The sequence below is a fragment of the Calonectris borealis genome, chromosome 1, assembly GCF_964195595.1.
Source record: "Calonectris borealis chromosome 1, bCalBor7.hap1.2, whole genome shotgun sequence".
Taxonomy (NCBI): domain Eukaryota; kingdom Metazoa; phylum Chordata; class Aves; order Procellariiformes; family Procellariidae; genus Calonectris; species Calonectris borealis.
The window spans coordinates 13,605,339-13,619,343 of record NC_134312.1 but is presented as its reverse complement, the minus strand read 5'-3'; the positions used below and the strand labels follow the sequence as shown (position 1 = coordinate 13,619,343).

General features: G+C 35.4%; 1 protein-coding gene across 2 annotated transcripts in view; it reads left to right on the top strand.

The window, feature by feature from the left end:
• Positions 1-14,005, top strand: part of PHTF2 (putative homeodomain transcription factor 2) — a 72,199-nt gene that overhangs the window by 49,475 nt on the left and 8,719 nt on the right. For both annotated transcript variants that reach the window (XM_075144595.1, XM_075144594.1), the window contains 6 exons: positions 3,171-3,389; positions 5,638-5,766; positions 6,925-7,197; positions 8,253-8,384; positions 10,852-10,938; positions 11,931-12,086. In XM_075144595.1, the coding sequence (XP_075000696.1) occupies positions 3,171-3,389; positions 5,638-5,766; positions 6,925-7,197; positions 8,253-8,384; positions 10,852-10,938; positions 11,931-12,086 (996 nt within the window). The remainder of the gene's footprint in view (positions 1-3,170; positions 3,390-5,637; positions 5,767-6,924; positions 7,198-8,252; positions 8,385-10,851; positions 10,939-11,930; positions 12,087-14,005) is intronic.

Below are 14,005 nucleotides of genomic sequence, written 5' to 3'. Positions count from 1 at the left end.
TTGTGGTTTCTTATTGAATAGATATATTTTCCTCAAACCTTTTTTCTCCTATATTGGATTTTAGGCATCTGTTAATTGGAAGTCATGCTGGTGGAGGACAGTGTGGGGTTTGTTTTTTTTTTTTTAATGACAGCATTTTGAAATTAAGAGGTTTTTATTTAGTTGGTTTGAGCATCATCCTATTTTTCAATTTGTTATGAAGACCCTAAAATATATTCTATAGAACTTCCGTCAGGTTATGGCCACCTCTGTTGCTGTCTTCTGACCCTAGTTATCTCCTCTGGAAACTTGATTTTTTACAGAAACAGTAGTAATTGGCAATATGCAAATTTTCATCATGCTAGCGCTGCTGTTTATCTCTGTTTAGTTAGTATTTTGGATTCACTAGCCTTCTTGTGGAGAAGTCTGACTCTACCTCTGAATTTTCATTCCCTCATGTTTGTTGAAACAATCGTTTGAAATATTGTCATGAAATCTCAACAAAATTGTTAATGCATAAAAATACTGAAATTTTAAGAGACTTGATGACATCATAGCTTAGAAGAGGAGAATTAATAGATTCCATATTAGCAGAGTCCTTAATCATAAGGACTCAGACGTTGAAAGAGAAAGGGTTATGTTATCGTGTTTTTATTTATTTATTTATAATTTTAAAGAAATTATGCTCTTTCTTGCTAACGGTATGCAACTTAACATTTTTTTTTAAAGGCTGTACTGCCATTTTTTCACTAGGACTATGAGGAAAGAGTGTAAAGAGTAATTTCAGCTCTGACAAAAGTCCACTTACAGATGGGTTGAATAGGCAAAGCCTCATGAGTAAGCTTTCTACTTGATATAAGAAACGTCTCCTTAGAAGGGTTCAGATACTGCTTTCTCTAATAACAATTGAAAAGTCTTGAAGTTGATACTTTGCATAAAAACATTATTAGATAATCTTCTCTTCTATTCTTTCATTTGTTTCTCACAGGCTTTGGTTAAAAAGATCCAGAAGGCTAATTGATTTGAGTGTTTAATGCCTTACACATGTTTGGTTTAGGATAACTGAACAGGTCGATACTTGGAACTGTTTGTTTCATATTGCAGAAGATGTCTCTTGACTCTATACTTGTGCAGCTGGTAGTGCTTGACAAGACGAAGCAGAAAGACATGATTACAGTCCATTTTTTTTTTCAGGTTAACTATCTTTTCTCTTGCATAGAGTGCTTCAGAGCTAGGGAAGACTATGTAGATATCTTCAGAAACTGAAGAGACTAAATTTGCTCCGTGTGTAGCTTTGGCAGTAATATTTTACACTTGTTCCCCGTTTACTTATCTGACTGATGCCATGAAAGGGGAAGCCTTTCTTTGTTGTTACCAACTCGCCTCCCCCACACGATTACAAAGGAAATGAAACAATAGTTTTCAAATCTGTGAAAGCTTTCTTTGTATTTAAAAAAAAAAAATTAGTGAAGTCAGTGGATATACTCTCAACTTCTGTCCTACATTTTCTTTCATCTTCATGTTTACTTGTCAGCTTAATTGTTGTTTGAGCAAGCTTTTTTAATGTTCTTACTTTATTAACTTCAGGATGCAATGGTAACCAGTATGGTGACTGCCTGCTTTAAATAATTTTTTTTTTTTTTTAAGAAAAAAAAATAGTTCAGACTCTCTGCATGGATGTCATCCCTCACTTTGTGAGGAAATATTTTTCTAAATATTTCTCTACAAAATTGCTTACATAAAATACATTAAGCATGATTTTCAGGAAGAACAAAGAACATTTCTTCAGATAGTAATGCATTACAAATCATATTAAATCAGTAGGTCTGCTGAAACATTGCTTGATTTTTTTTTTTTCAGTGTAAAAAATTGTGTATATTCTCGAGAGAAACTAGTAGAAATAAATGTTGTGTTAAGAGGGAATGGAAATTGCCAGAGGATGGCGACGAGTAGGATGGTACTGCTTTTAAGACTACCTACCTGCCTTGCAGGAAATGGATTCTGCTTACTGTAGAAAGTAGTTTAAAGCTCTGCGTTCTTGTTCTGAAGACAACATTACGTTGTTTCGTATGTATGCATGGGGAGATTTGAATGTCCCAAACTTAATATTTTTCTTTATCTAAGATACAGGTAAAATTTGAACATAATAAGGCATGCTTGTTTCTCAAGTACAGTTTGTTTAAAATAATTAAAATTTTATGTATGACTATGTAGATTACACATATACCTAGCATTAGCTATGTATACTCTTGCTTATTTTTCCTCTCTACACCTGATGCATAACTGTCTTCAAACAAGCTCACTCTGTCTTTGTCTTTGAGAAGGTATGTTAGTAGTAACTATGGGGGGATGTGATTTGTAGGAGACTTTGAGAGTCAATTCCTCTTTTATTACAGGCTTTTACATTTAGAAATGTACTTCTGGAACATATCAAGCTATCTTTTAAAACTAGTTAAATTGTGTCCACACTGCTTGCTTGGAAGGCTATTTGAGTGCCTCAGGTCTTGGATGACTAGAAATATCTGTCCCTTCTTCCTCCAGGGCCTTGCCCTTTCTGGAGCAAGAATTCCTTACACTATGGAGAAGTTAATAAGTAGCTGAAGTACTTCAGTGCAAACAACTAGAGACAGAAAATCAAAATGTCAAATTCATTTAAAATACTTTGTGAATGATGCTTTTCTCACTCTCAGTCACATTTCTGTATTACAATTTCAGTCCAGTGTATATGGCTTTAAGCCTCACTTGTGTCTTTCACGTTTTCATTAGTAATGGAGCTGTAAAGTGTTTTAAAAGAGGCTTAATTTATAGCTATAAAATCAGAAGTTTTGAGACATAGTCGGAGTCTGTGGCTTGATAATTGCTGTTAAAGTTTAAATTAATGAGTTCTAAAAATCTGTAAAATAGTTATTTCCTTTTAATAGTTAATATGATTTGATTCTTCATTATGTGACCTCCTCCCCAACAAAGCGTGGACCGCGGGCTGTTACTTGTTTGTACAGTATCTAAAAATGTGCAACCTCTTAGACACTCCTCCAATAAACATATAAGTTTTTCTGATGAGAAAGATAACGGATTGGAACATAAAAAACAGATGAGCGCGGATTCACTAATTTGAACTTTATAACTGTTCTGTTAGGAAACAATGTAGAATAACAAAGCTGCGTTAATTCCAATGCATATTTTAATTTCAGGATACACCTAAATCAGGTACTAGCTGCAGTTCTCGGTGTTCAAGCTCCAGACAAGATTCTGAGAGTGCGAGGCCGGAGTCGGAAACTGAAGATGTGCTGTGGGAGGACCTCTTACACTGTGCAGAGTGCCACTCTTCCTGTACCAGTGAGACAGATGTAGAAAGCCCTCAGGTGAATCCATGTGTGAAGAAAGAATACAGAGATGACCCATTTCATCAGGTTGGTATCCACCAATTTTGATTTTTTTTCACTACACACAAGTTCAGTATCATCAGCTTTATCATATGTCAGGAGGCCTGGGTGAAAGAACTCTATATCAAATGAAAGTAACAAAGCCAAAGTGATTTGATAGAATTAAAACAAGGAAAATTTGATTTCTGCTACTCAGTCATTAATTTGTCAAATGAAGAGGATATGACAACATACTGAAATAGCCCACGGAATATTTGAGTGTTTGAATCTTAGTTCTAGTTCAGGACAAGTACTGGTTGATTTAAGTTTCCTCTGTGGTAGATGGTTCTGTTGGGTTTTTTTCCTTTTTTCTTTTTTTTTCTCTAGTGGAATTATTTTTTTGTGAGCACATATCAGATGTCTTTCTGTTTGCTTATATATAAATGTACATATAAAAAAGCAAACAGAAAGATAACATACATAGTATCTAATGTTATGTATATCTAATGTGTATATATGTGATGTTACATGTGTATTATATATGTCTAAATTCTATTTAGATACAATATTTTTATTTTTACCTTAAAGCTAATAATTTTATTTCCCTTCTTTAATGCTATTCTGTAGCAACATATAGGCAGTCATTTCTGAAAATTTTACTACACTTCAGTTGCAGCCTGCCTTGGGTTAATGTTGGACAGAATCCATTGTTAATACTTGATCATTAACAGTCAAATATTAGTCTTCATTTGATAAAATCCATTCAGATGTCACAGTGCGGGTTATATTTGTAGTACAAGTCTTATCTTTAAATTGCATGTTAATTGCATTGCTAATTTGAACCGTTTAAGTAAAGAGATGGAGAGAATGTGAAACATTCTTGTAGGTAAACATGGCATACGTGCTGGTAGTGCATCATCAGTAGTAAAGAATGCCATGCAAGAGATGGTGTTAATGCTAGCTAGGGAAAAGAATTTCAAAAGACAGGCTTTTCACTCATAACCAGAATTGAAAATGACGTATTTGTTAGTTTTAAAAAAACACTCCCCACCCCCCAGAAAACCCCAAAAGAGATAGAAATTTGGATTTCATGGGGTCTTTACTTCTTCTATTTATTTTTAGTTCTTCTTGCTTACATTCCATATAAACACTAAAATGGAATCCTTACAATAGGGAGTTGAATTGCAATATATGCATTGACTTTGTTTTTCTGCAGTTGAGTGTTTTTCTGTTTGATTGTAGATTGTGAATTTTTGAGTTTCAGCTCCTGGTGTTGATACTCCCTCTAGAGGGAGACCTTGGAAATCTGTGATTAAGAAAGTCCTGCAAAAGATATTTGTGTTGTTTTAATAATATAAATCAAATTTTTTCATCCAATGGAAAAAAGGGAGATAATTGAGTACTTAGCAGACTACTGATGAAGGAAGTAATAAAATAAAAAGCTTTACTTTTAATCAATGATAAATTAATTTTTAAAAATAATATCACACCCCTCTCCCTGCCCCCCACCCCCGCACCACCACTTCCAGTAGTTTGGTGCACATAGTGCTAGGTGACCAGGCAGAGTTGAAAGCAATTTTAATCACCCGAGTGGGAGAGGAGTGAGGCAGGGCTGGGGGACGTCAAGAAGTGGCTGCAGCAGAACTTGTTGCCTCAACATTTTTCCAGATCCTTCAGCTCTCACTTGGCTTACTGTTTAGAGTAGAGGTGCCTCAGCCATAAGTGCGTTCAGTAGATTAGGCTGGGATTGCTTGGCTCTTGGAGCAGCATGTATTGATTAGACTCCTACCACTCTCTCTGAGTCTTGCCAGATACAGTTAGCATAACAAGGATTGTGAAGTACACAAATACCATTAAAAGCAAATAAAAAAACCTATTTGCCTTGGGTTTAACCTGAGAAGAGTACTTTTCAGAATGTTGAGGGGAAAAAACCAATAATCAGAAAAATAAAATATTCCATTAAACATGTGGCAAAATTAAAGATGGCTTATAAGTAGACCTTTGTTTTCATACCCCTCTCTTCCTTGATATGTTTGAGCAAAAAAGAAGCCAATTAATCCTCAACTACAATAACTCAACACTATTAGAAAATGAAGTATGGAGAGGAGAGATCTCTGTACTCACAGCTATTTCTTGGAAAAGAAGTGGATGATTTTGAGGAATGTAGTTAACATATAGTAGAAGTAATTGCTATATAACAATAATTGTGTCTGTGTAAAGCAAATTGCTGACAAGGGCATATTGACACGACAATAGATTTTTATCTCTGATGGAATGTATTCCTTGTCTTCCCCAGAGTCATTTGCCTTGGGTCCACAGTTTGAATCCAGGACTAGAAAAAATAAGTGCAATTGTATGGGAGGGTAATGACTGCAAGAAAGCAGATATGTCTGTGCTTGAAATCAGTGGTATGATAATGAACAGAGTGAGTATTCTTTTTACTTTATGCAAATATTGTATTTAGGACTCTAAGCACTACGAAAAATAAGCTTGTTTTATGTTGGTTTTTTTTTTTTTTTAAGTATCTATTATTGACGTTATTGTTCCATGGCTTACATCACTGTGATTTACTTGTTACTAACAAGATAAAATAGCTACTAAATCTTAAGTGTTGGGACAGTAAAAATGTGTTTGCATTGTTAGGTGCTTACTAACATAGCCAACCTCTGTTTTATTGTTCCAAGGTGGTATATGCTGTGAATATTTTTATTTATTTCCTTGATTCCGATGAACAACTAATATGCTGGGTTAGGAATATACAGATCTGAGTATTTGAATGCTAAAGTTAGGATTGGAAAAGAAAGCTTTCCTCTTTAGGAAACAAACATCTAAGAGGATGAGTGGGATGTCTCACTAGTCCTCCCTTCTTTTTCCTAGTACTCTTCTTCAAGAAACAGTTGGAAGAGTATTTAATTGATATTGTACTCTTTTTCAATATCGACAGCGTAGGCATTTTGTAGAGTTGAACATAAAATCCTAGCATAGCTTAAGAAAATTATCACTAATTCTGACAATTTGATACTTACCATCTCCAACTTGTTAAAAAGCAATGTATTCACAAACTTATTTCAGATCTCTGTACCTGACTCAGAGACAATACAGTTTTGGGTGCAATCCACAGTAGAAGTAAACTTAACAACGCCACAGCCAGCGCAATAGAACTCCAGTCCTGTCTGCACTGTGAACACTTTGATTCCTTTGAAAAACATACAACCTAAAAGCAAAACACAAATAGGAGTAACATACAGGATGTAAGCAACACAGTCTGGCGCACTCTGCTAATTCAGCGTTGAATGAATTTTTAATACAAGAATATGCACTGGAGTCTCTTAACTGCAATGTTATGTTGTTGTGTTTTTAAATGATTTGTCATATTTGGTTCCTGTGCATTAAGTGCTCTTTGAGGACTTCCTTTTTCTTAATAGTAAATTGTGAAGATGCTTGGTTGAAGGTTTCATATAACTTATCAGGTTATACAGTGTTCTTTGTGATAGTAAGACAGTAACATTAATAATTTATTTATTAACTTAATTCCAAATTAATTCCAAAATTAAAAATGTACCTTGTTTTCTTTTGTTTTTAGGTGAACAGCTATATACCAGGAATTGGTTATCAGATTTTTGGAAACGTCATATCTTTAATCTTGGGTTTAATGCCATTTGTCTTTCGACTTTCCCAAGCTAAAGATTTGGAACAACTAGCTACACATTCTGCCACTGAACTTTGTTTGACTGCATTTGGATCAAATGGAGACATTCTGGTTCTCTCAATGGTTATTATAAGTTTTGTGGTCCGTGTGTCTCTAGTGTGGATTTTCTTTTTTCTGCTATGTGTAGCAGAGAGGACATATAAACAGGTACGAACAGCAAACCAAGAGGCTTCATCCAAAGCAAAACAAGGTTTAGTGTTTGCATTTTTTTGACTTTGACTATTTTAAACTTGTTTTCTTTAGCGCAGTGTGATTCATAGATCAGTGATGACAAATACTGCAGTGGGCTTACAGTTTAGGAGATGACTCAGTTGCAATGGACTGAAGTCTCTGTACAGTCTCTGTAGCTAAACCTTTTTTCCTGGAGAGCATTTCTGAGGGAAAACTTTTTAATCTTTTATTTCATATTTCTGGCTCAATGCATTAACCCAGCTCTTAGTCATGTCCCAGTTTGTCTCAGTTTTCCCCAAGGAGAAGGAGTTTCAATAAAAGAACTCTATAAATTTCCAGTTTGTTCTACTAGTGTGTTTCATTCAAAACCTTCAGATTAATTCAAAACAGTTCAGTCCAGACCCTAGCCAAGAGCCCTGCCTGCTTTGCTGGTAGATCAGTCCCACGCTGGAGACCATGAGAGCTGCTATCTGAAGTAATACACCTGTTAATTTATTGCTTGTAATTGCAATTTAAACTTGTAAGAGAGTATCAAAATCCCTTACTAGCTGCAGAGTATAGGTACTTACTGGTCTGCAAAAGAAAAAATTTTATACTTTCTTTTCTCAAATTATAGCCAAAATATGTGATTTAATACAGTAGAATAGAATTAACCGGCTTCTAGTAATCATTTCTGCTGGAAGGAACTTCTGTGATACAGGCACTCTCTAATGCAAATGATTGGCAGGTTTGATTTTCTCCCAAATTTTGAGAGCATAGCAGATCTGTTGTCTGAAATTTGAATAAAGGAAATCAAAGTGTAGCTAAATTTTGTCTGTCATTAGAATATGAAGACTTTTAAAACTTTTTAGTGTATCTCCTCTTTTTAGTAACATGCTACTCTTATTTCTGCACTATATTAATGTATTTTAATTTACACAGATACAATGTACATTACTTTGACATATTAAGTGAAGCTTTTTCTCCATTTTCTTTTTGGTGCCCTTGAAAATCAATTAACAGTTAAAGTAATTTTTTTTTCTTCTCTGCAGAGGCTACTTTTTGCCAAACTTTTTGGTCATCTAACATCTGCCAGGAGGGCAAGAAAATCGGAGGTTCCTCACTTCCGCTTGAAGAAAGTACAGAATATAAAAATGTGGCTTTCTCTCAGGTCCTATCTAAAGGTAAAATAATGTATATTTTTGCTACCGCTTTAATATAAAATATCTCATATGCTGTTGATGGAAGGTTGGTATTCTACTCGGAATTTTTCCTCCTGTGGACTTACCCCTGTTGGTACACATGTGCCCTATACGCTTCATTTTATTGACTCTGGGCCAGCAGTGTCTGCAGGCAGCCAGATTGTGAGACTGTAAATGTCTAGTTTTTACCTTGGAGTAAAGTATGAGTGTGTTCAGAGTTGGAGTCTTGTTTTACTAATGCTAGCAGAAAAGTCTCTCAGGTGAATATTTTGGGTAAAAATGACCACTTGTAGTATAATACAGACAATACCTTATTGTAAGGGCCTTGACAGTTAGTGTCATTAACACAGAAGGAATTTATGAAGCAAGGCAGTTTATGTGCATATTTGTGCTGTGAATGTATACGTGCCAGGTGAAGCTAGAAATTATGCCCAAGTATTATCTGTAAGACATTCCGATACCTCTGTTGTATGTTCAGCTCGTCTTTGAGTAATCTCCTTATATCTCTCTAATGATCTAAAAGCCAGAGCATTTTAATGATTTTTTGTGAAAGGATCCATATTATCTAACTCAGGTTTTTTGGTCGCCCCCCCCCCAAGTTTTTTTCAAGTAATTCAACTCAAATGAAGCTAGGTTTTTCCCTGTTTGGTTTCTATAGAACCAGTTTTTTGCTGAACAGCAACTGACAATCTCTTATTAGTGGTGGTAATCCCCTTATTTGCATCTATGCTTCTTTCCAACAGCAATTAAGAAAGGTTAGATGAAATCTGCTATCAGTAGTTTTTAGAAGTACGTAAAGGATTATGAAAACATAAAGAAGTTATGGTGTGGAGACTGGGGAGTGTGGAAAGCAGAAAATATAAGCAGGCAAAATTTTTAATGTTAAGCACAATCTTAAATTTGAAAGATGCGTCATTTTAAGAGGAATTGAGGCGATTCATTTATAACAACCCTTGTGTTATGGAAGTATCTGTTGGGGAGGTTGTAAAAAAAGAGGTACCCTTTAAACTTTACATTTGAGAGACTTGTATCTTTTTCCTTGTAGTCTGTAATGTGTTGCTGGGTGGGAGGAAAGGAGGATAACATCGCTTGGACAATAGAATGTAGTTTTGATGCTTTAAAGACTGCATATGGTAACATTGTTGTGGAGAGAGTGTCTTGCCGCCTTTCCTCACAACCACATCTATATATTCCACCTTTTCTTATGCCACCAAAAGCATTTGTATAATTATGTGGCGAAGAAAAAAGCAATCAGAGAGTGGTGAGAGGCAGGTGCATAGGGAACTGACCCAACTGAAAAATAACCAATGAAGAACAGTAATTTTCACCTCCATCTGTTGCTTTACTTGGTTCACTGGGCAGCCCTGTAATGCCTGTGCTAGCACATGGAAAGGAATGGAGACAAGCAGCTAAGGAGCAGGGCTGCCTTCCTGCAGTGGTGCTGCTGGCATATGCTGGCATAGCATTTGTCCAAAATACACTTGCATATTGCCTGTCTGTATATGTGTCCACCTGTGAAGATGTGAGCTGGGGTATATACTCATCTCAAGTCTTGCACAGGCAAAACACTCTGGCTCGGTATAGAAGTAGTGCATGCATACCTGCAGTAGTAATTTGCACTTAATATTTTTTTCAGTAGTTAAACTTCCTATCTCTTTCTCCAAATTCCAAGGTTATATCTTGCATGTGTACACCTCCCATTCTTCTCATGTTTCTACAATTAGTAGCATGTCTGGAGAACAAAGTTGAGAAATAAATGTCTGTTATAACCTGTACATTCAATGCAGCACAGGATGTTTAATTCTTTAATTAAAAGAAATGAGGAAAAAACTCAGTGGATAGAAACATTGTACCAGTAAGCAAGAAAAAAATGGTTGAAAACAGTGAGGTTGCACCTTTCAAGACAAGTGTGTTTATTCCCCAGTTTTCCGTCTTGTTCTGGGGGAGACATTATATTATTGCACCTACCACAATGGGACAGTGATTTACAGCTACAGTTGTTGTATGTCAAAAAGAGGCAAATAATGGAAAATACCAACCGTGTGAAATCATATCTTGATATCCTGTTGCTATCTGGTGTCCAAAAATCTTTTGTTAGCACTGATTTAATACTTGGGGTTAAAGCCCAGTGCCATATTGAATTTGTTATGTCAGGGAATGCTGCCTAAATGAAAGTTACTTCACATCATGAAGGAGCTGACTGAACAAGTGGTGAATATTTTCTCATAGTTATCTTTAAATGCTTGCATCGGAATTAATCTCACATGCCTTTAGGGGTATTCAAATGTACTGATATTAGGATCTAATATGCTGTTTGGATCTTAGAATGCCAAATTGCGAGCCATGATGAAACACATAGGTTCAAGGTGTGAATCTAACTGGATATGCTAAATATCAATGCTGGTTAGGTAGGTTTTCACTCACATATATGCATATCCTTTATTTTCAGCGTCGAGGTCCTCAACGCTCAGTTGATGTAATAGTTTCATCTGCCTTCCTACTGACTATCTCAGTTGTGTTTATCTGTTGTGCACAGGTGAGGAAATCTTACTTGTATAGAAACAGCCATGACTTAAATAGTTTTAAAAATAATTTTGAGTGCCTTTTGCATGGTGATTCCTATTAAGTTAAAAGATCACAGTGAAAAATTAGTTACAGCTTTTCAGAAGGTTAAGCTCCATTTTGTATTGTTCATTTTTTCTACTTTAGAATATTACTCTGTAAGAGCTAAAGAAACTTACTGATAGCATAATTCCTAACATGATTTTTTTTTTTTTTTTAAAAAATCTGTGTCCTCTTTCATTTTCCATCGTGGATTTTGGAACACAGTTTAGTTTTTTTTCCTAACATTTTTCATCAAAACACAGTTTTGCAAAGACAGTTGGGATTGACCTTGGTTGATGATTTTTGTGAGAAACAAGATTGTTGGCTATATTAGCCTGCCCTCTAGTGGAATATCTTTTAGTAAGCAAATCTATGTTTAAAGGTGATTTTTACTGCTCAAGATTTTTCCTTGAGCTTCTGTTTCTGAATACAGGGAAACTTCTTAATGGCTTCTGGCTTCCCTAGTTAACGTTAATGTGTTTTCCTGGTAGCTAACTATAAATATTTTAATAAGAATATAATTTAGCAGTAACTCTGCTTGGATTCAATTTTCTATATAATTCAGTACATTTGAGGGTATATTTTGGTTTTTTATCCCACATAGTGTCTTTGCAAGTTTGAACACGAGTTTAAAATTGTCTCAGAGTGTATTTTTTTTTTCTATTGCTTTAGGGATATGAAAAAAAAGGTGTCTAAATTCTGATTGAGCATTTCAGAGCATATCTTTTCTCAAACCTCATATCTTTGACACAGTGTTGATTTTAAATTATGATTAAAAAATCTTTTATGCCTAAAAATAATCCATATACTTATTACTGGGAAATTTTTCTTGGAGTTGGAGAGATACGTAATTATTTTCTTATGTTGTAATGTAATTATTACTTTGAATTAAATTTTGATTTTTTTTTTCTCTTTTGTTTTCAGCTACTTCACATGCATGAGATCTTCCTTGATTGTCACTACAATTGGGAACTTGTAATTTGGTGTATTTCACTAACTCTTTTTCTCTTAAGATTTGTTACTCTTGGATCTGAAACAAGTAAAAAGTACAGCAATACCTCAATATTACTTACTGAGCAGGTGAGAATTTGTATAGACCTATATTTTTATATCTAAACAAGTCATTCATCTGGTAGGTCTCAGGCATGCATTTTAGATGTATTAAAATAGTCTGAATTAGGGAGTTAATTATGGTGTAGTGAAACAACGCTTTACAACCTGAAGTTCAATTTCTGAGAGAAGTGTGTGACTTTGTTTAACAGTTGTATGGAACATTGAGATGGCCATATCCCAATTTCTCTTTAAGTGAGCGGGCTTAGAGATATCAGTATATGTCATTTGATATAATTAAAGATCTGACAGAACACAAACATAAAAAGTAGCTTTTATACAGGAAAAAGAAACCTGAACTCTTGAAGTGTTGAATGGGAGAGTAAAAGGTTTGAAAACAAACTTACCCTCTACAAAGTGGGTCACTGTTTCCAGTCCAATAATTTTGACTGCTAGGTTGCGTGGATTACATACAGTCTCCTCTAGACTCCTTGGAAACTTTTTCTTTCAGTCATCTGTCAATCTTGGCTTTGAGTCTACGTACTTTTCTTCTCAGGAATGTTATAGTCTGCGTTTGTACTGCAGACTTCCATCTCTGCTCTGCCTGGTGCTGCTGATAGTTTTCCGAGCTAAGCATGTTCAGTTAGTGTTAGGTAAGAAGCAATCTCTTTCTGCTTGGAGAAGTTTCACACTGGTGCAAAACACAGCATTCAGGACAAGGTAAATAGGCAGTTCAAGAAATCTTCACAGGTTTTCTATAGGAATGTGTTCAAGTTGGAGAATAAAATCTTCCAAACGGAGCCTCCCAAAGTCAGGGTGTGAAGGTTATGACAGATAGTATAAATGACTGCTTACATATTTTGCTCAATGAGAATTCATTCTGTCTTTACTGAAGATGATGAGACTAGACACTAAGGCAGACTGTCGATTGTTCTGAATGCTGTGTTTTGCACCAGTGTGAAACCTCTCACAGTTCCTAAGCCCAGAGCGCTTTGCATTGTTCTGTTGATCCTCAGAGTACGAATAGCCTAATGTCCCAGTGAAGTTTGTGTCCTCTGTTTCTGGAATGAAAATGGAAGGAAATGTTTGGGATAAGGATTGGAAAAAAATGCAGAGAGCATGGTGAGAGAGAGAGAGAGAGACAGAGAATGTCAAGCCTTTGTTTTGCTTTTGTAGGTTTCTGTACTATGCTCTTAATGAGAGTCAGTGTTTGAACATTTTAAGCCAGCATGGACCTTGAAGAAAGCACTCTCTCTGTGTCCCCAGAACTTTAAAAAAAAAAACATCAGAAAGTGCTATGTCATCAGACACTTAGCTTTGTATTGAATCCAGCTTATCCTGTAACAAGTCATTTCCCTCAAAAATGCCTGAAAGCTTTATGAAATGAAAACCAAAATAGAATTCATAATTGTTTCTCAGAAAATAAAAAGGATACGCGTCACCCTGGCTAGAACTCATTTTGGACTTGTTTCACATGCTAGCTGGATACCACAGCATATTTACAATGTTCTTGAGATAGACTCATGAAAGTCTGACATTTTGGCTTTTCATGAGAGGCCAAGCCCAAGCAATTGACTGACACTCACTTGATCTAAAAAAGCACATCTGAACTGGTGTCCTTGAAAATTGCACATTGGTGGTGTTAGGCTTACTGAGAAGAGAATGAAGCTTTAAAACAAACAAAAACCTACAACAAAAAACCCAAAAGGAGAACAAGCCTCAAGCCCCAGATTCAATTTAAATGCTTCACAGATAAGATGAAATTGCAATTTCTACTTTCTGTCGGCAAAGTTCCAGCCACTTCTGTGTGCTTTATATTCAACCTATGGATTTAGTGATCAGGAATCATGATGGGAAACTAAAAGATCAGTCATTATACATCAAGGGATTTTTTGACTGTATGCTGTTTGCCTGTAATTTTTCAAGTCCTTCTGAAAGTGTTTTTAATT